This window comes from Rhincodon typus, chromosome 35, assembly GCF_021869965.1.
Source record: "Rhincodon typus isolate 14 chromosome 35, sRhiTyp1.1, whole genome shotgun sequence".
Classification (NCBI taxonomy): domain Eukaryota; kingdom Metazoa; phylum Chordata; class Chondrichthyes; order Orectolobiformes; family Rhincodontidae; genus Rhincodon; species Rhincodon typus.
The window spans coordinates 9,900,326-9,920,973 of record NC_063366.1 but is presented as its reverse complement, the minus strand read 5'-3'; the positions used below and the strand labels follow the sequence as shown (position 1 = coordinate 9,920,973).

Genomic DNA, 20,648 nt, shown 5'->3' with positions numbered 1-20,648 from the left:
CCAAGAGCCAGATCCACAATCCATCCTTTCTGGACAAACTAGAGATGTCCTTTTCAGGAAATCTCTTGAATGCAATCTGTGAAACCTTGCCCCTCTCAGTCCATCACACTATGGGTCATGAGTCTACATTTGTTATGTCCCCCATTAGAATGACTCTATAATGCTCGTATCTCACAGAATTTCTTCCGCAGAATAGTTCCTCCACATCCTTCCCACTAGTTGATGGTCTACAGCTTGAAAGAGGGGATGTTGAAAAATCCCTTTTATTCCTTAACTCTTGCCAAATTCATTCTTCCCTCAAACCTTTAGGGACATTATTTTTCTTTTCTCCAGCACAACAACAGCCTCTTTAACTAATATTGTATACTCCCTTTGTTTCCTTCTTTTTCCTTCATTTATGAACAGCTTGTCCTCAGTAAATGTAACACCAGGTACTACTTTTTCTTGATCTAGGTCTGCTAGATATAATATCACATGTCCATGTAACAATTTGTGCTCATAACACCGCTTATGAACGCTACTCCATGCGTTCATATATATGAACAATAACCCTGCTCTTGATTGACACTTCATTACATTCTCCCTTACTCCATCTTCACTTATGAACTGGCAATTCGTATCTGTTCTTCAAGTGTTATGAGAATCCTAATATTCTTCTCTAATCTTCTCTTCTGTTTTCCAAATACCTGTCAAGTTATTTCAAACTCTCCAAACTGCATTAGCAAAATGCCCACATGGAGCTCAGTTACAATTCTGTTTTGGTGCAACCTGTTTGGTTGGGACAGGGGCCACCTCCCCACGAGCAAATCCCAGTGTACTCAGGAGTCGAAAGTGCTAACTCTTGTGTCATCCTTCCAAGCAGATATTCATCTGCCACATACTTCTATTTCTGTATCCACTTGCACGTGGCACTTGGAATTACCAGGAGATTGGTACATTTGAGCTGCTGCTTACTCATATTGTCCCTAACTTCCTGAATTCATATTTCAGGATTTCATTGAACTCCTACCTAAGCCATCAGTACCAACATGGACCATGACCTCCAGCAGGTCACAACCATCCAAAAGAATTTCCTGCAGCCATTCTGTAACACCTTTGGCCCAGGTAACAGGAAGACAACAGACTATAATAGAATGTCTGTGGCCACCAAAACACTTCTATGTTCCCATAATTAACGAATTCCCTCTTACAATTGTTCTTCATGAGTTCTTTCTGCCCTCCTATATGGTTGAATTGGTTGTGGGTCCACACACGTGCCTCTGACTGCAATCCCTTGAGCAGCCAATGTCCTCATCGTGTATCCAAAATGCAATATTGATTTGCAAATGGCATCTCAGAGAACCCATTGATTACCTGCTGGTCTCTTTTTATCTACCTGGTGTTCACCACTTCCTTTTGTGTCTTTAGACCCCTAAGTTGCAGTGCAAATAAATATCTGAACATGCTATCTACATAACTTTCAACCTCAACAATGCACAAGAACGTATCCAGCTGCTTCTAGAGTTGTCAAAGTGGATTTCAAGTTTCAGCAGCTGATAGCATTTCCTACACATGTGGCTCACTAGGGCACTTGTAGTTCCATGACCTCCCACACATTTCTGGCCACAAATTCCACTTGATTGCAATACACTGCCATATCTAATCTTTACTTCTCTATGTTAAGTTTACTCAGATTTGGAATTATTAAAATACCATTGGATGTAGGAGAATAATTAGGCCATTCTGTCCATTCTCTGCCATTCAATCATGGCTGTTATTTTTCTCAAATCCTATTCTCCTGTTCTCTCCCCGTAGCCTGTCATCCCCTTATGAATCAAAACCCTGTCTATCTGTGTCTTGAATGCAGTCAGTACATACATATACTAATGCTACTAAATTCATGATATTTATCAGTTAAATCCATGTATTGTGAGCTACACTTTTATCGTGCACATTTAAAAATAATTAACAATCTTTTTAGACTTTCCCTCATAGATGTTTGTCACAAATCAATGCAATTACTGAAAATAAATGTACCTCGTGCCACCTTTATGAAAATAATTAGTCATCACCATGAATTTCTTGTAGTTACCCTAATTTAAACATGGCTTTTTCCCACTCTGCACTAGATTCCCGCTTTAAACCAAATTTCCAGACATATCATTCAGAAGTGGTAGAGAGAAAAGAGGAAGACTAAGGCTGGTACAATAGTTAAAGTGAACAAGTTAAATTGACAAAGCCGGGATGAGTACAGCAGAGAATGAAGTAAGAGATAGTAGGAACTGCCGATGCTGGAGTCTGAGATAACAAGATGTGGACCTGGATGAACACAGCAGGCCAGGCAGCATCAGAGGAGCAGCAAAGTTAATATTTTGGGTCTGGATCCTTCTTCAGAAAATGAAGTAAGCCTGATTAATTAAACTGCATTTATTTCAATTCAAGATATCTGGCAGGTAAGGCAGATGAACTCAGGGCATGGATGGGAAAATGGGACTGGAACATCAATGCTATTACAGAAAGTTGGCTGTGGGAGAGACAGGACTGGATGCTTCATGTTTTGAGGTATAGAATAGAAAAGGAGGCAAGAGAGAAGGGAGAATGGTGTTTTTCATTTTGGACAACATTCTAGCTGTACTTAGAGAGCATATTCCTAGAGAATTGTCTAATGAAGCTTTTTGGGTAGAACTGAGAAGTAAGAAGGGGATGATTGCCTTGATGGGATTGTACTATAAGCTCTCCAATAGTCAACAAGAAATTGAGGAGTAAATATGTAGGGAGATCACAGATTCTCGTAAGAATAATTAGATTGTATTGGCAGGGAATTGGAACTTTTTTTTTAGCATTGATTGACTACCATAATGTTAAGGGCTAGGATGGGGAGGATTTTATTAAGTATTTTGAAGAAAAATGTGTTATTCAAGATGTGGCTGTACCTACTATAGAAGGTGAAAAACTTTAACTTCTCATGGGAAATAAGCCAGGGCAAGTAACTGAAATGTTAGTTGGGGGAGCACTTTGGCACCAGTGATCATGATTCAATTAGTTTTGAAATGGCTGTGGAAAAAGATAGTCCTGATCTAAAAGCTACTGTACCAAATTGGAGCAAGGCCAATTTTGACCATATTAGACAGGAACATTCAAAAATTGACTGCAGGAGGCTGTTCTCAGTTAAAGGAATGTCAGGCAAGTTGAAAGCTTTCAAATATGAAATAACAAGAGTTCAGAGGCAATATATTCCTGTTGGCATGAAGGGCAATTCTGATATGAGTCAGAAACAGTGAATGACTAGAGATATTGGGCTCTAGTCAAGAAAAAGAATAGGCATATGTCAGGTGTAGACAGCTGGGATCAAGTCTTCTCAGCTTCCTGGTTTAGGGAGTCTAGGAGTACACTTAAGAGGGAACTCAGGAAGGCAAATAGGGGACATGAAATAGCAGTGGCTAATAATGTTAAGCGGACACCAAAGAAGTATATTAAGGCGAAAAGAGTCATGAGTGAGAGAATAGGACCCCTTAAAGATCAACCAGGACATGCTTGGAACCACAGGAAATGGGTGAGATATTAAGCAAATCTTTCACATCAAAATTTATGTTGGAATAGATATGAAAGGTAGAGGTCTTGGGGAAATAAACAGTGATATCTTGAAAAGATTCCACACTACAGAAGAGGTGTTGCTAGAGTTCTTAAAAAGAATAATGATAGATAACCCCCTGGGACCTAGTCAGTTGTATCCTAGTACATTGTGGTAAGTTAGGGAAGAGATTGCAGAACACCTTGCAGTGACATTTGTATCCTTGGAAGACATAGGTAAGATGCCAGAAGACTGCAGGGGTGTCTAATGTTGTGCCATTAAAAAAAAAGGCTGCAAAGAAAAGGCAGGGAACTATAGAACAATAAGCCTGAATTCAGTGTTGGGTATGTTGTTAGAGGGGATTCTGGGAACCAGGATATACATGCATTTTTAAAGGCAAAGACTGGATAGAAATGATCAGCATGGCTTTGCGTATGGGAAATCATGTCTCACAAACTTGATTCAGTTTTTTGAAGTGATGACCAAGAAGATAGATGAAGCAAAGCATTAGATGTTGTCTGCATGAACTTTACCAAAGTCTTCAACAGGAACTGCACGTCAGACTAGTTAGTAAGGTTAGATTACATGGGATCCAGGGAAAGCTAGTCAATTGGATACAAAGATAACAAAGTGTAGAGCTGGATGAACACAGTAGGCCAAGCAGCATCAGAGGAGCAGGAAAGCTGACATTTCGGGCCAAGACCCTTCTTGAGAAATGAAGGGTCAAGGCCGGAAATGTCAGCTTTCCTGCTACTCTGATGCTGCTTGGCCTGCTGTGTTCATCCAGCTCCACACCTTGTTATCTCAGATTCTCCAGCATCTGCAGTTCCTACTATCTCTGAAACAATTGGATACAAAATTGGCTTGAAGGTGGAAAACAGAGAGTGGTGGTAGAGGGTTGTTTTTCAGATGAAAGGCCTGTGACCCATGGTTTGCTGCAAAGATTAGTGCTGTGTCAAATGCTGCTTTTAATTTATATCAATGATTTGGATGAGAATATAGAGGCATGGTCAGTAATTTTGCAGATGATAACAAAATAGGTGATATTGTGGACAGTAAAATAGACTATTTAAGAGTACAACGAGATCTTGACTAACTGGGTCAATGGGCTGAGGTGTGGCAGATGCAGTTTAATTTAGTAAATGTGAGGTTTTGCATTATGGGAAGATAAACCAGAGAAGGACTTACACAGTTAATGGTAGGCCCCTCAGGAGAGTTGTCGTACTGAGAGTCTGAGGGGTGCAGGTACATAGTTCCCTGAAAGTGGAATCACAGGTAGACAACGCTGTGAAGAAGACATTTGGCATGCTTGCCTTCATCGGTCACAGCAATGAGCACAGGAGATGGGATATTGTGGCTCTGCAGGAGATTGGTGAGGTCAGTTTTGCAATACTGCACAAAATTCCACTTGCCTTGCTACAGGAAGGATGTTGTTAAACTGGAAAGGATGCAGAAGCATCTTACAAGCTTGCTGTTGGTACTGGAGGATTTGAGTTATAAGAGAGGTTAGATAGGTTGTAACTTCTCTAAGGTTTTAGAGTAGATTTGTAGCTTGGGTTGTGGATGTTGTGGTTGGTTGGCTCGCTGAGCTGGTTCCTTGTTCTGCAAAAGTTTCTTTACCCTGCTGGGTAACATCATCAACGCAACCTCGGATGAACTTTTCCACCCAGAGCACCAAAGGTTGAGTCATTTAGATTTAAGCCTGATGGTGGTTTCTAAAATCTTGAGAGGCATAGATAAGGTGAAGAGCCAACATCTTTTCCCCAGGGTAGGAAAGTCTGAAATTGGAGGACATAGGTATAAGCTGATAGGAGAAAGATTTAAGAAGGACCTGGGGAACAACTATTTCACATGGAGCATTGTATATACATGGAATGAGCTTCCAGAGGTAGTGGTAGAAGTGGGTAGTTTCAACATTCAAAAGACATGTGGCTCAGCACGTGGATAGGAAATGTTTAAAGTGCTAGATTCAAAAGCAGGTACACCTATTGATTCAGAAATCTCCGCTCCACCACAACCCTCTCTATCTAAGTCGCCTCCTCTAGTAGGAAACAGCTTTCCATCACTTTAACCTCCTGCTGCTTTACAGATCTCCCAGTCTCTGTAACCTCATGCATAACATCACTTCCTACGGTCTCTCTTAACCCTCCAGGCCATAAACCACAACTGTGTACCATCTTCCAGTCGTACAAATCTCCTTACTTCTATAAATTATTCCAGGTCCTACACAACCCCCGTAACCATCTTCACTGCCTCCCACAGCCGTGGCACATGGTTGACCTGGACGGGTTGGACCGAAGGTTTTAATTCGGTGCTGTAGGACTTATGATTCTGAAAGTGTCGGTTGTTTATTTTCCCCCTTGCTGAGCTATAACGCCATCAGTTATACTCCTGATGTATATCAAAGTAAGATTTATTCTTCAGCTTCTGATTTAGTATATAATTTGAACGCTATTCTTCCCTTCAAATTCTTTTTTTCTGTAAGATGTACAATTCTGCGCTCTGTTTGGCTCATCTCTGATATAGTCTCCCTGGAATATTGTTTCATTCACGTAATGTGCTTATTTACTTTGTCAGTTTAAAACATTCTTTTTTTGTTTTACACAGAAAGAACAACTCTTCGGATGTGTTCCCACGTCCAGGAAGGGTATCCCACAGTAATAATGATCGATGCTATTTTTTATGACAAATTGAAAATTCCACCTTTCTCATCGGCTCCACTCTATGAACGCTATTATAAATAATAAATTATAAATTATGTAAATAATTCCCATTTTGAATCACAATTGTGCTGTTTACTTCATAACATTTGGAACCATTGATTTTTTCCTTCCTGTTCTTTCCTTGATCGAAATGAAGTCTCCCCGATTTCTAACCCCCTTAGCCAGATCTTTGAATTAATCCAACCGTATCGCGTTAGTTACTACCTTTCTAACTCTCCTGATCTACATACTTTCAGGGCGGCACGGTGCCTCACAGCGCCAATGACCCGGGCTCGATCCCAACCGAGGGCAACTGTCTGTGTGGTGTTTGGGCATTCTCCCCGTGTCCGCGTGGGTTTCCGCCGTGTGCTCTGGTTTCCTCCCACAGTCCAAAGATGTGCAAGTTCGTTGGATTGGCTATGCTAAATTGCCCATTGTGTTTAGGGATGGGTAGGTTAGGTGCATTAGCCGTGGGAAATACAGGGTTGCAGGGATAGGGTAGGGAAATGGGTCTGTGTGGGATGCTTGTTAGAGGGTTGGTGTGGACATGTTGGGGCGAATGGCCTGTTTCCACACTATGAGGATTCAATTAAATTTGTTTCATGAGCAATTACTTGTGCTTCCATAACTGTGCTTTGTAATTCTTAATCGCTATATTCGTAGGGCTCGATTTCCCTTTACAGACTATTCGACACTGATTCTGAAGATCTCAGTCTCTGCTCACACTATGTTGCATGCTCAGTCAAATCAAATCAAATGCAAACCACTGTCTGCCAGGCTGGCGAGGCAAACCAGCTCAGTAGCCTGAAAGAACTTTAGCTCAGGCTGAAACTTGCTGTGAACCTACCCTTTCAGTGTAGGCCAGTATGTAGAAACAGACTGCTGGCGACGGAGACGGGGCACTCAAAAATGGAACCCTACAAATTCTGCATTTGCTATGTCTGCAGCAAATGGGGCAGAGAACAGAATGGGATTCTGAAATCACACTGGGCAATGCTGAGCACAGAGTTGAAACTGAAAGTGCAGACCATCGTCTCACGAGATAGAAGGCAATAGTGGATTCCAGTGGGTTATGGGAAGCTTTTAATACAGAGGCCGAGTAAATTTTAACGGCTATGAGCAGTGTACATTTCATACGTGGCGAAATATAACCTATGATGATGCCAGGATTCGAATGAACGGATTCAACTGGAAATGTTTGTTCAGTTTCGAGAAATACTATCCGTTTCCATGGAATCAAATTGTGTCACAGGAAATTTGTTACCGACATTTAGCAAGGGACTCCTTTCAATTATTCTTTGTTTTGTCTTTTGCTGTCAGTAAAGATTCTTTCGTGATCAGCGTTCTTTCGTTAATTTCGTAATTTCGTTAATTTCATGAAGGCAATCATCGGACTTGCAACAACCTTTATCTCATCTTACACAAAAAATGCTCATGCATTACTTCATTAGCAATATTCATTTCCAATTAAAACTTTCTTTAGTTGAATGAAATTCACAGTCTAACGGATTATTGTGTTTTCCCTGAACTGTATTCTCACCCCACTGCAATGAATGAAATTGTGTCTTGATTCTAATGCCAATCAGATCTATACCAAACTGTTCGAAAACAAATTCAGATGCCTGGGTTTTCTAAATCACAATCAATCCTTGATTGTTCTGAAATAAAACAAAGGTTATTCGCTATTCCTGTTCACCTCAACTGTCATAAATTCCATAATATATAAATTCTATTAACCCGTCAGGTGTACACAGTCACCTCTTCTCTGACACATACTAGATTTGATCGCTTATCCAGAAGACAATCCTTCACACATAAAAGAATCTAACAACCAACCGTTGACATCAAGTTGCTTTACCGTTGATGAATCCTTCAGTATCAACATCCTGGGGGTTATCATTGTCCACAATGGAGCTGAAATTGACATAAAAGTAGAATGGCTACAGAAGCAGCTCAAAGGCTACGCATACTGGAGTGAAAACCTCACGTGTTGACACAAGTCAAAAACTGCTGGAGAAATTCAAAATTCCCTTGAGCATCCAAAGAGAAAGAAATGTTTTGGCGTCCAACATGATTCTTCTTCAGGACCAAAATTGATGAAAGATTGTGTTATTTTACGTCGGAAGGGAAGGAGGATTAAGTGGTGCAGAGGCTGAGACTCAGTTGAAAAAGAGTTCTAATGGTGGGAAAGAATAGATCAGCTTCAAAATGCATTCAATGTTAGGTGTAGAAAGGAGAAAAGTGTTTTCTGTATTGAAAACAATGCCAACAAGAGACAAGTAAGGCTCAGATGTGGAGAGGTTAAGGGATGCTCTGAGGAGGTTGTATATTGTAAATAGAAGACAGGAGTAATGCTGCTAAGTTTTTGAATTTATTATTAAGTCCCAGAGTAAACTGCTTCAATGGAAAATGAGCTGTTGGTCCCTTCAGCTTGTGTTAACCTTCTTTGGCACGTTGTAGCATGTTCTGGAGAGAGGTACTGTTCAGATATTCTATTTTTATTACAACAGCTCACCAATATTTTCAAAGTAAGTTTATAAACTTTGCCACCATTTTCTAACTTTCACGTTCTTCTTTTCAAGACTCTGACCCAGCTTGTCTTCATCCTTTCACATTTTGCAATTTATCAGCTGTAGTTTTATGTTTTTCTACTTAGAAATTTTCCATTTTCCTGAAGAATATTTACTATTGCAACTTTGACAGTGCTGTCAGTAAACTTCACTGTACAGATCCCAATTCTTTTAGTTGAGATTGAAAACACAATTGTAGAGATAAACTGAGAACCTAATTTAAACTGGAAATACTACTTGTCACATCCTTCTATACTGAGGTGTGTATTTTTGTTGCAACACTTGTGTCTCTTAACAAAATAACAGAGGTTATTCTAATTGCACATAATCTAACATTTTATTAAAGTAGATTTTACAGAACTGTACAAAATGCTTTCTGGTGGTCCAAGTAGTAAGCAGCTATAGGTACATTTTCTCATCCACATTCGGGGCTATCTCTCATTTTTTGCTGTCAGACAAACTAATCTATCATTCACAAAACCCATATGAATAACAGCATAGAAGATCTACTAATGACTGAATTGTAACACAGATTGTCAGAATAGGGCACCAGGACATCTATTAAAGATTGACAGCCGTTAATCAATCAGTTCCACGATGAGGAGACTTCAATTGTACATCGGTTAATAACAGTAACCAGTTTCCACTCTTGAATTATATGTGAGCAATGCCATAGAAATTCTATCAATGGCATTAAATTGAAACATTCAAATTGAATGTACACCAGTAATACTGGATTCTGTTGTATTGTTTATGCTTCTTTTGCGCCTTTCACAAGTTCGTATATTTGATAACAATGTTGGCACAATATGTAACATAACAGCAGACATCTGTATAATCTGCTGATTTTCGGTGTTTGTGTTTATTGGAGGAAGAAAGATTGTCTAGATCTTCTCCAAGGTTGCACTCAGGCACATCATTCATTCAGCTGTTGCAGCTCCGTTTCCTTCACTTGATCTGGCTATGCACCTTTTGCTTTCAAATGCATCCAGCTTCCAAAGTTATTGTGTAATTATATCACGGTTCCAGTAATCCTGGTGCTCCCTGCTTTACAACAGTCCTTAAATAAGATTGTCTCCAATGTTTGAAGATGGCGACTCGCTATTGTCTCAATTGCAGTTACGGCGGGCAACAAATACCATTTTACGCAGCAAAGTCCATATTTCTTGATGGGACCCTGTATGAGGTGATATATTGGTTTGAAATTATACATTGGACTCGAGGACTGTGTTAGTTTGCAAGACTAGTTTTTTGAAATGAATCACAGAATCTCTGCAATGTGGAAGCAGGCCATTCGACCTATCAAGTCTACATCGACCCTCGGAAGAACATCCAACCCAGCCTCAACCCCTACACTATCCCTGTAACACTGCATATCCCATGGCTAATCCGCCTAACCTACACATCCGTGCTCGATATGGATAATTTATTATGACTTGCACATCTTTGGACTGTGAGAGGAAACCGGAGCTCCCAGAGGAAAGACACAAGGGGAGAATTTGCAAACTCCACACAGACAGTCATGCGAGGGTGGAATTGAACCGGGGTCCTTCGCGCTTTGCGGCAGCAGTACTAACCACTGAGCCACCGTACCGCTAGATGCTACATTACATTGGCAGCACAGCTCCAAATGAATTACAAAAATAAATGTCCACATTCAAGTGAGAAGCCATATACATGACAGCAGTAGTGAGGCACTGAGAGGAAACCATAAGTGTGAATTGTAATTGTTTAATGTACAGTATCAGAAGTCACACGATACCAGGTTATAGTCCAACAAATTTGTTTAACATCAGCTTGTGATTATGGTTTCCTCTCAGTGCTCCTTCGTCAGGGGAGGAAGGAGCAATACTTAGAAAGCTTGTGATTTCACATAAATTTCTTGGACTATAATATGGTGACATGCGACTTCTGACGTTGTCCGCCCTAGTTCCACACCAACACCACCACTTAATATACAACAGGGAGAAGTCATTATTGAGAAAGTATGACATCCATCAATGGAGCTGATGATACAGGTTCCATTTTTCATATTTTAATTAATGGAATGAATATTCTTCAGTTCTTTTTTGGAACTTTCCATTCTATTTCACACACAATATAGTTTGCCGCAACGGGATTTAAACTCAGGTGTTGTAAACTGCTTACTCATTCAGGAGCCTAAATTGAACGATGTTGTAACCGTCAATGTCCCTGCGGAGTTCCAACGGTGTGTAAATTAAAAAAGTCTGTGACGGCATCACCCCAGAGTTTAATCCAGGGCGATTTATTGCAACCCGAACTGACGTTGAGCAGAAAAACATGGAACCATTTCACTCTATCCTCAAAATCTACTACACAATTCTTGCTATCATCGGAGTTCCTGGTAAGTGACGACGACAACTGAAGCTGTGTGAAATAGTTCGTGATTGTTGCAGGGTCATTTCAAATCCTGATCGAATGATAAACATTGTACTGCTATTCAATCAGTGATATTCCGTGTATAACTGAGCTGTTGAGTCAGACATTAGTTCAGGGGGAAGCTTTTGCCAGAAACAAATACCTCTGTGAACATATGGTGATTGTTGGCTCCGAAAGAGAAAAGGCTTGCTCTATTTTTGTGTGGTTGTTGAGCTGACTGATCCCCGCATTCCAAGGGTATACCTTTCTCTTTTGGCGTGTAAACTACGGCCAAGGGGAATATTATCGCTGCTTTCAGAAGATATTTGTGAATAAAGTAATATCTTTTCATATTTTCAGTCACTGCTTGAATAGCACGAACGGCCTTAATACGTGTTCTGAGTCTTGACACATGTTCTGCTCTTAGATCCGTGGTATTTGCCCGTTTTCCGGGAAAGACATGTCGAAATGAAGAACTTAGATTTTTTTTTTTGTACAAAACAGGAATTAGGTCCAGTATGATAAAAAATAGCATCATTTTACCGTTGATACTAAGGTAAATGGCGCATCACATCATTCACTGGATCACTTCAGAATCTACAACGTTATGAAAGAACTATGACCGCAATTAACTAATTCTCAAATTACGTAGGACGATATCGCATTTAAACCAATATCACAGAACATTCAGACCAACTTGTGGTTGTTTGTGTTCCACACGCACCTTCAAGTACCCTTTCTCACCGAACCCATACAGTACAACCGTCAGAGATAGTAGGAACTGCAGATGCTGGAGAATCCGAGACAAGGTGCAGGGCTGGATGAACACAGCAGGCCAAGCAGCATCATAGGAGCAGAAAGGCTGACGTTTCGGAACTGTCTACTCCTTTCAACTTCATGTTCTTACTTAGTTTACTCTTCTGTGCTATTCGTCTTCACAGCTCCATATTGTGGCAAGCTCTATCCATAATCTGATTGAATGCGTTTCTCCTTTAGGCATTTTCGGAAATATTTCTGACATTCTCTGTTGAAAATCTCTAACTTTGTAATCTCTATCAGCCGGAATCCCCTTCTTTATGTCCATCCTATTACACATATTCGTAACGTTAACATTCCCATCGGGTCTGTGCACAATTTGACCACTCCTCCTCAAACTAATTTTACAGAGAAACTCGCCAAATGCTGCTGCGTGTTCACACATATATAGAACCTGTTTGGTCTGAAGGTTTACTTCTAAAAGGATTTGCACCTCTGCTATTCTTCCCTATTAGTTTTGTCCCACAGATCAAGAATTGCACCCAATGACATTGTAATACAAACAATGTTTTGTGTATCTTTAATACAACAACGCTGATTTTCAATTCCAAATCTCCAGAAATGGACTTTAGTGCTTTGTTTGAACTTTTTATGACATTGTTAACTTGCATTTCGACTTAAATAATGTTGAGTGTGCGCCTCTAAAAGCCTTTGTTCCTGTATGCACGTTTCGAAATATCTGCCCATTTCTACAGTGCACATGCTGGCGTTTATTTGAGAGATGTATTCAATTAGTATCGATCGTTCATTTCTGCAGTGCACAGAGTGCGCACTCTCTGTCTTATTTGATCAGACTCTGATTTGTCATCCGCTCGACTGATACCTGCGCGCTCAGTGTGGGAATTTGGCTGGGAATGAGTGTGGTAATTTTATGAGGGAAGCTTAGTCACACTAGTTGTGCAATCAGCAGAGTTTAGAGGAATAACAGATTAGTGTATTCAATGGCAAATGATCCTGGGAGCATCTGGCAGGGTGAATGATGGAGGGATTACTTTGTCATCTTACGGGCAGATAAAAAAGGCGGGAGTACAGTTTATAAATAAAGGAGATCCCCAGTTGAGATAGACGATCTTTTTACGTCCCTCAACGAGGTAAGTATTGAGACTTCTCTTTCTCGGATTTTTGGGTCATTGAATATCTTAAAGATGGAAGTTGATGAATTCTTGACTAAAAAGTCAGTCCAAAGTTTTCGGTGGTGGGCGGGAATATGACTTAATTCCACAATCAGATTAGTCATAATCTTATTGCCTGGTGAAGTAAATTTGGAAAATTAAATAGCCAATTACTGCTCATAACTGGCGTGGTTATACATTCATATGTATTTTCTTAGCTGCCCCTTCTATGCCAGAGCCCATATTACATTCTTCTTTCTGGTGCATGAGTTACAGAGCAGAAGGTAACCTGCCCTTTCCGCTGGTGATCCGCGCAGGACTCACTATCCCAACCTAAGAGCTCCACTGTGTTATTACAATGCAGAAGAAAGCCATTCGAAATATTAAGTTCAAATATACATTCAATGGAATAACTGAGTCAGTCACATTCACCCTCCCATCCAATCTTGTACATTTATTATCTTAAACTATCCGCCATTCTTTTGAAAAACAAAACGGAGAAAATAGAGAACAAATATTGTGAAGTAAAATCAAGTCAAAGCCACTGATGTTCGAAAATGCAAAATCCATTAAGGCCAAACTTGCTGTGAACTTGTAAGGATGTTTACCTTTTTTTGGAAAAAAAAAGTCTAACTTATTGTGCTGGCCATGGCAACTATTTTATTTTTCCTAAGTTTTCCCTCTGTGCGTTCCCTGGATTTGGGTTAGAATTGATATTTTAAGTTCCATTTAGGAAGAAAAATGAAAATGGACAGAGGACCTGGCATCGAAAAGGACAACAGTAAAATACGGCCGTTGAGAATACAAAGTCCTACTTATTAGCATTTGAGACACTACGGGCTACTTCTTGGACAATGGGATTAGACTAATTAAGTGATTCTTTTTGACAGATGCAAAAAGATGGACTGAATATTCTATAAAAAAAAAACGAAAGAACTGCGGATGCTGTAAATCAGGAACCAAAACAACGTTGCTGGAAAAACTCAGCAGGTCTGGCAGCATCTGTGAAGGAATATACAGTTAACGTTTCCGGTCCGGCTGAGCTTTTCCGGCAACTTCGCTGTTGGACTGAATATTCTCGCTGTAGAAGCTTAAGAGTTCCAACGCTAATGCTGCTTTTTTTCAAGAATATGACTTTTTTTTTCTCGTTACACTTTTTTTTTACTAATCCACTCATTCTTTAAATACAAGTCGACATCTTCGTTGGCATAATTTCTGACTTACAGGTAGAACTGGGAGGTTTTCCTCATTTTGATATTAATTTTCAAATCTTGCTTATCTCCACATGTTTCATCGTTGATCTTCTTGATATTTCGATATCTATTTGAGGCAATAAACTTTTCACAGATTTATAAGATACATTTAATGGATTCCTGTATGTCCCTTGGGGATATCGCTCTTTTCTTCCTTCCTGCAAGCAACTCTGTTTACTTTGTCTCAGTTTGACACTGTCGTTTGAGACAATAGTGCATTTCACGCCCATGTTTCCTCAGATGCCATTGTTATCGACAGATCCGCATGAGCTCATTTCCAGACTTCTGTAGGAGCCGAGGAGAAATAACAGGAGCCCTTACCTGGAATTTTAAATGGGCTGGTGTCAGAGGAAGGGAGAGGCACCTAATGCAGTTCCGCTTTACAAGAAGGGTGGTAGAGTTTGTGGAGGACATTGGACAAGCGAGTTTCACATCAGTGTTAGGGAAACTATTGCAGAAAATAGTGAAGGGGAATATGAATATCCATCTGGAGAGACAAGGTTTTATCAGAGATAATCAGCATGGCTCCATCAGAGGGAGGTCATGTCCAACAAATTTGTTTGAAATTTTCGAAGATCTAACCAAGTGCGTAGATAAGGATTAGGAAGTCAATGTCATTTATGTGGGCTTTAGCAAGATGTTGGACAAGGTCCTCCATAGGAAAATGGTAAATAAGGTAAATGCTCACCAGATGCTGGGTAACTTAATTAATTTGACACCAACTTAGCTTAGTGGCAAAAGACAGAGAGTGCAGCTTGAAGGCTTCTTTACATGACTGTAGCCTGGGTTGCAGTGGTGTAACACTGGTAGCAGTGCCAGGTCCCTTATTTGTGGCATTCAAAAATGACACAAATGTGAATATTGTGTGTTGTGCGATGGACAGGTGGTGGTAAGTAATGTTGGGATATCACAAAGTATAGCAAGGTGGTTTATGGAGAAGAGGAATGTTTTAGGTTATAGGTGGACATAAATGACTTAGATGGGCAGATGAATGGCAGATGGAATTTATTCCAGAAAAATGTGAAGTGATGCAGTTTGGAAGTAACAAGACAAGAGCATACTCAATGAATGGAAGACACTGGGAAGCTCAAAGGTACAGAGAAATCTTTAGGTACCTGACAACAAACCCTGGAATGTGGCAAGGCAGGTCAGTAGGGTAGTTCAGAAGACATAGAGTATACATACATATATCAGTTGAGGCACAGATTATAAGAGTAGAGGTTTATGTTGACAGTTCAAGTACTGTGTGGAGTTCTACTAACCATTCAATGTGAAGGATGCGATTTCGGTCCAGTGACTGCAGAGGAGAGTCACCAGAATGCTGCCTTGGATGGAGCTTTTGAGCTATCAAAAGAGTTTGGACATTTCAGTTTTCTTTCTTTGAAGCAGAGAGGTTTGCTGGAAACCTGATGGAGGGTATAAGATTGAGGGGCATACACACAGTTGGTTGGAAAGCAGCCATTGAAGGCAAGTGTTGTGGGGTTAATCTGAGGAATTGTTTTTCACCCAGAGGTTGGCAGGTATCTAGAATGTACTCCCTGGCAGGGTAGTCTAAAGTGGTTACCTCATAATCTTTAAAAACGTAATCAATAAACTCTTGGAGTGTAATAATATTCAAGACTATGGGCCAAATGAAAGAAAATGGGATTAATGAAGGTAGTCGTGCATTGTGGGCAGTACAGACTCAATGGTCTGAAAGGCCACTTCTCTCCTGTATAATTCAGTGATTCTATAACCAGGCATGCAGATTCTCACTTCACTGGAGGTTTAAGGTCCATGAATATTGTACCGGTGAAAGAGGTGCCAATTTCATTTAATTGTTGAAACCAATCATGATGCATAAAAGATGGATTTATCTTGTGTTCAGTGACTTCAAACTTTAACCTCCGAACCTGCCAGATACACAGAATCTCTGGTCAATAATTTTTAGTTTGTTTTGTTTTATTTTACAGTTAATCTCATGACGATTGTGATCCTATCTCAGGGAAGATGCGGTCTCTCAATTTGTACAACTCGCTACCTGGTGTCTATGACAACAGCGGATCTACTGGTAATTTTGACTACAGTCTTATTATATCGGGGTAGTTCTTATTATTTCCCAGAATCTTTTCTGCAAATCACACCCATGTGTCGTATTACCTTTGTGCTGCTTTATGCAGCCTCAGAATGTTCTGTCTGGTTCACTGTCGCTTTCTCCTTTGATCGATTTGTGGCCATTTGTTGCCAGAAGCTGAAAACAAAGTATTGCACCAATAAAAATGTGGCTGTGATTTTATCAACGACCTGCATTCTCATCTGTTCTAAAAATGTTGCATTCTACTTCAGATTTGAACCTGGGGAAATAATTGATAATATTCCTTGGTTCTGTGAGGAAAATCCAAACTATTATACAGCACCAGGTTGGGTGGCATTTGACTGGTTTGATAAAATTTTTACTCCATTGCTCCCATATGTCTTAATTTTGTTGCTCAACACTTTGACAGTCAGACACATTTTGGTGACTAGCCTAGTGCGTAAAGGATTGAGAGGTCAAAGCAAGGGAGACGATCACAATGACCCAGAGATGGAGAGCAGAAAGAAGTCGATGCTATTACTCTTCACCATATCTGGCAGCTTCATACTCCTGTGGTTTTTATATGTTATATATTTCTTATATTACATAATTGCTGGTCTAAATCCCAAGAATTACAGTGATTTTTCATATATCTTTGCAGAAGTTGCAGTTATGCTGGTGGATTTAAATTGCTGCTCGAATGCATTTATTTATGGGGTGACTCAATCCAAATTCAGGGAGTGCTTCATAAGTACGGTGAAATATCCTTTGAAGTTAGTTATGAAATCAATTGATAAACAAACGAATTAAGTGTGTCTTAGAGGTGGGCCACAGAGTCTCCATTTCGGTAATACTTAGTCACTGATTTCAATCAAAGGAATATTATTGGAACTTGCTGAGAATCTAAATGTCACCTGTGCTGTGATGGGGGAGGACATTTTGCAGGACGGAAAGGAGATTCAGAAGTTCCTCTGATGGGCAAGATCAGAAAGAGCAGACACAATATTTCTGTCTTCTCTACTTGAAATCTCAGCCAGTCACAATTGTTCTGAAAGAAAAGAAAATACTTATTAAAAATGCAAAGTGCTCAGATTAAAATCACTGTGTGTCCTTTCCATTCATCCATGCATTTCTCCCTCTCTCTTACTCTCACTTTCAGATGGGTAAATTTGTATCTGGAGAAACCCTGTCAGTGGTGTTGGGATTGGGATGAAGATGGTGCAACTTGTAAAGTTTGAGCAGGGCCTTCCTCCCTCAGCCTGGCACCTACTCAGATATACACAACCAAATCAGATTCTGGGTTTCAAATGAGCTGAAATTGCAAAGAATGCCTTCATTTTGTGGGCTGCCACTTGTGCTTTTTCTTTTGCAACTGCTGTCATCACCACTTTTCTGGGAAAAGAAAACATGAATCACCTCACTCTAAGTAACTACAAAAATGAAATATATATATGTATATATATATAAACTGGTTAGTATGTGGATAGGAGAAGTAAACCTTGCTGATTAAAACAAAAGCCATGCTATTATTGAACAGCAGAAAGTGGCCATTCAGCCTCCTTAAATATTCAGCTCCTTAAATGGCAAAAATATATTTTGTGATCTAATACATTTACTCCAGAACACCACAATTTTCCAAGTTACTTCACAAAAAGAAAAAAGATTTACGAGGTCATCGCGATTGACGTGGAAGTTAAAAGCAGAGATGAAGAGGAGCTATGTCGAACCATGATTCCAGCATCACCAAATGGAAACTGCTGGCTACCTAGCTGCAGCAATAGAATTGGTGCAAATTAAACAAAATGACATGCATCCTTTTTTTTCATATCACATGGTCAGTTTTTGTATCCAAGATACTTGTCCGTTTTGTGCGCAGTCCATAGTTTATCTCAAAATTTTGTTGTGTGGTACTGTATTGAACCTCTTCTGGAAATCCATTTACCCCCATCAAAGGTATTACCATCATTGGCACTTTGTGTTACTACTTGAAAAAAAATTCTAGCTAGTTTGATAAACACGATTTCTACTTTAGCAGTCCATGCTGACTATTCCTCACATGTGTACCCATTTGACTATGAATTATATTCCAAATAATTGCTTCTACAAGCTAACCCATGACTGCCATTAAATCAATAAATACACAATTGAAATTTTAAAACAAAGTTTCAATGCTTACAATTCTCTCATTTTTGGAACATCCACTGAGTCAGGTGAAATCTTAAAGTTGACGACAATTGCCACTGCAATTTTCAGTATCACTTCATTTCATCACCTGGGACACATTGTAGCTAGTCCTGGTGTCATGTCAGATTTAAATACCAGACTTTATCCTTATCCTTGTTGTATTCATATAGAGACAGAGACTCCTCCTCTGTAACCATAGACTGGGTAGCATCTACCTCCTTGCAATAGACAACATCAAATTTTTCAATTAATAACTCATTCATGTGTCCTGACTCCAAATATGAATCCTTATTTTGGCCCTCAAATGGCCCACTGCCTCTTTTCCCACTATTTTTCTGTATGCACTTTGGATTCCCCTTTCAGTAGATTGTCAGTCTTTTCTCATGAATTCTGTTTGCTTCTGTAATGTGCATTTCCACTTGCCTTCTGAACCTTTTGTATTGTGCCAAGTTCCCGAATATACTTCCTCCCTGACATTTGTCATAAGCACACTTTTTCTTTTTTTTTAATCTTATTTAACCACTTGGTAATCCTGAGGTTCTGGATTTGTTTGCCTTACATTTCTATTTTGAGGAATGTGCCTTCACTGTAAACAGACCACTTTTTGTTCGAAGGTAGCCAACTGATAAATTACAATTTCTTCCGTCCCCTCCAATAACTTTTACAGTTGAGTCTATCAATCAGATTTGATTTGCACCTTTATTGCAGAGTTTCCAACAACTGATTTTTCTTACATGGGGTTGATATTCTCCACCATCATTCTAGAACTTGCAACAAAATGACAACTGTTTCTAAATACCCATTCCAGACACTTGATTAACTTGTTCAACTTCATTTCCAAGGGCCAAATCCACAGTTCACCCTTTCTCAACAAACTAGAGAGATCCTGTTCAGGAAATCTCTTAAACACAATATGTGAATGTTTGATCCTCTCAACCTATTACACTTCGGGTCTCTTGTCTACATTTGTTAAGTCCCCCATTAGAATGACTCTATAATGCTCTCAGCTCTCAGAAATTCTCCCGCAGATTTATTCCTCCACATCCTTTCCACTAGTTGGTGGTCGAGAGATTGAAGGAAAAGCAATGTTGAAACATCCCTTTTCTTCCTTAACTCTTGACAAAATGATTCCTTCCTTGAACTCTGAGGTGCATCACTTTTCTTTTCTCCAACAATACAACAGGCTCTTTAACCAATACTGCAACCGCTGCTACTTTGTTTTTTTCTATCTTTTCTGAACAGATTTTACTCAGCAAAAGTGACACCGAATTCTACTTTTTCTTGATCCAGGTCTTTTCGACCTAACATCACGTGTCAAAGTAGCAATTTGCACTTATAACGCCCCTTATGAACTATACTCCACGTGTTCACATACATGCACAATAGCACGATCCTGATTAACACTTCATTACCTTCTCCCTTCCTCCAATGCCACATATTAACTTGCAATTATTAATCTGTTCTTCAAGTATTACGAGAATTCCAATATTCTTCTCTAATCCTTTTTTGTTTCTCAACTACCTGTCAAGTTATTTTAAAGTCTCCAAACTGCATTAGCAAAATATCTACAAGTACCTCAGTTACAATTCTGTTCGGTTGCGATATGGGCCATCTCCCCATGAGCAAATCCCAGTGTACTAGGGAATGGAAGCTGCTCCCTACTACATTGCACTTCCAAGCAGGCATATTGTATTTCTTAGTCCACTTACACGTGACACTCGGAGTTACCTGGGGATTGCTACATTTGAGCTGGTGCTTTCTAATTTTGTGTATAACTCCTTGAATTCAGATTTCAGGATCTCATGCAAATCCTCTCTAAGCCATCAGTACCAACATAGACGATGATCTCCAGCAGATTACAATCATCCAAAAGAATTTCCTGCCACCATTCTGTAACATCCTTGGCCCAGGCAACAGGAAGACATCATAGTATCCCGGAATAATGTCTGTGGCCACTAAAAGATGTCTATATTCCCTCTCATGATTGTTCTTCATGAGTTCTTCCTGCACTGCTATATGGTTAAATTTG

At 39.7% G+C, this 20,648-nt stretch overlaps 1 protein-coding gene across 1 annotated transcript; it reads left to right on the top strand.

Annotated features, from left to right (window-relative positions):
* The first annotated feature begins 11,123 nt into the window (after window positions 1-11,123).
* LOC125486939 (probable G-protein coupled receptor 139) lies at window positions 11,124-17,245 on the top strand. Its single transcript, XM_048616505.1, has 2 exons — window positions 11,124-11,187; window positions 16,335-17,245. The coding sequence occupies exons 1-2, from the start codon at window positions 11,124-11,126 to the stop codon at window positions 17,243-17,245; spliced, it is 975 nt and encodes a 324-aa protein (XP_048472462.1).
* The last annotated feature ends 3,403 nt before the right edge of the window (window positions 17,246-20,648 follow it).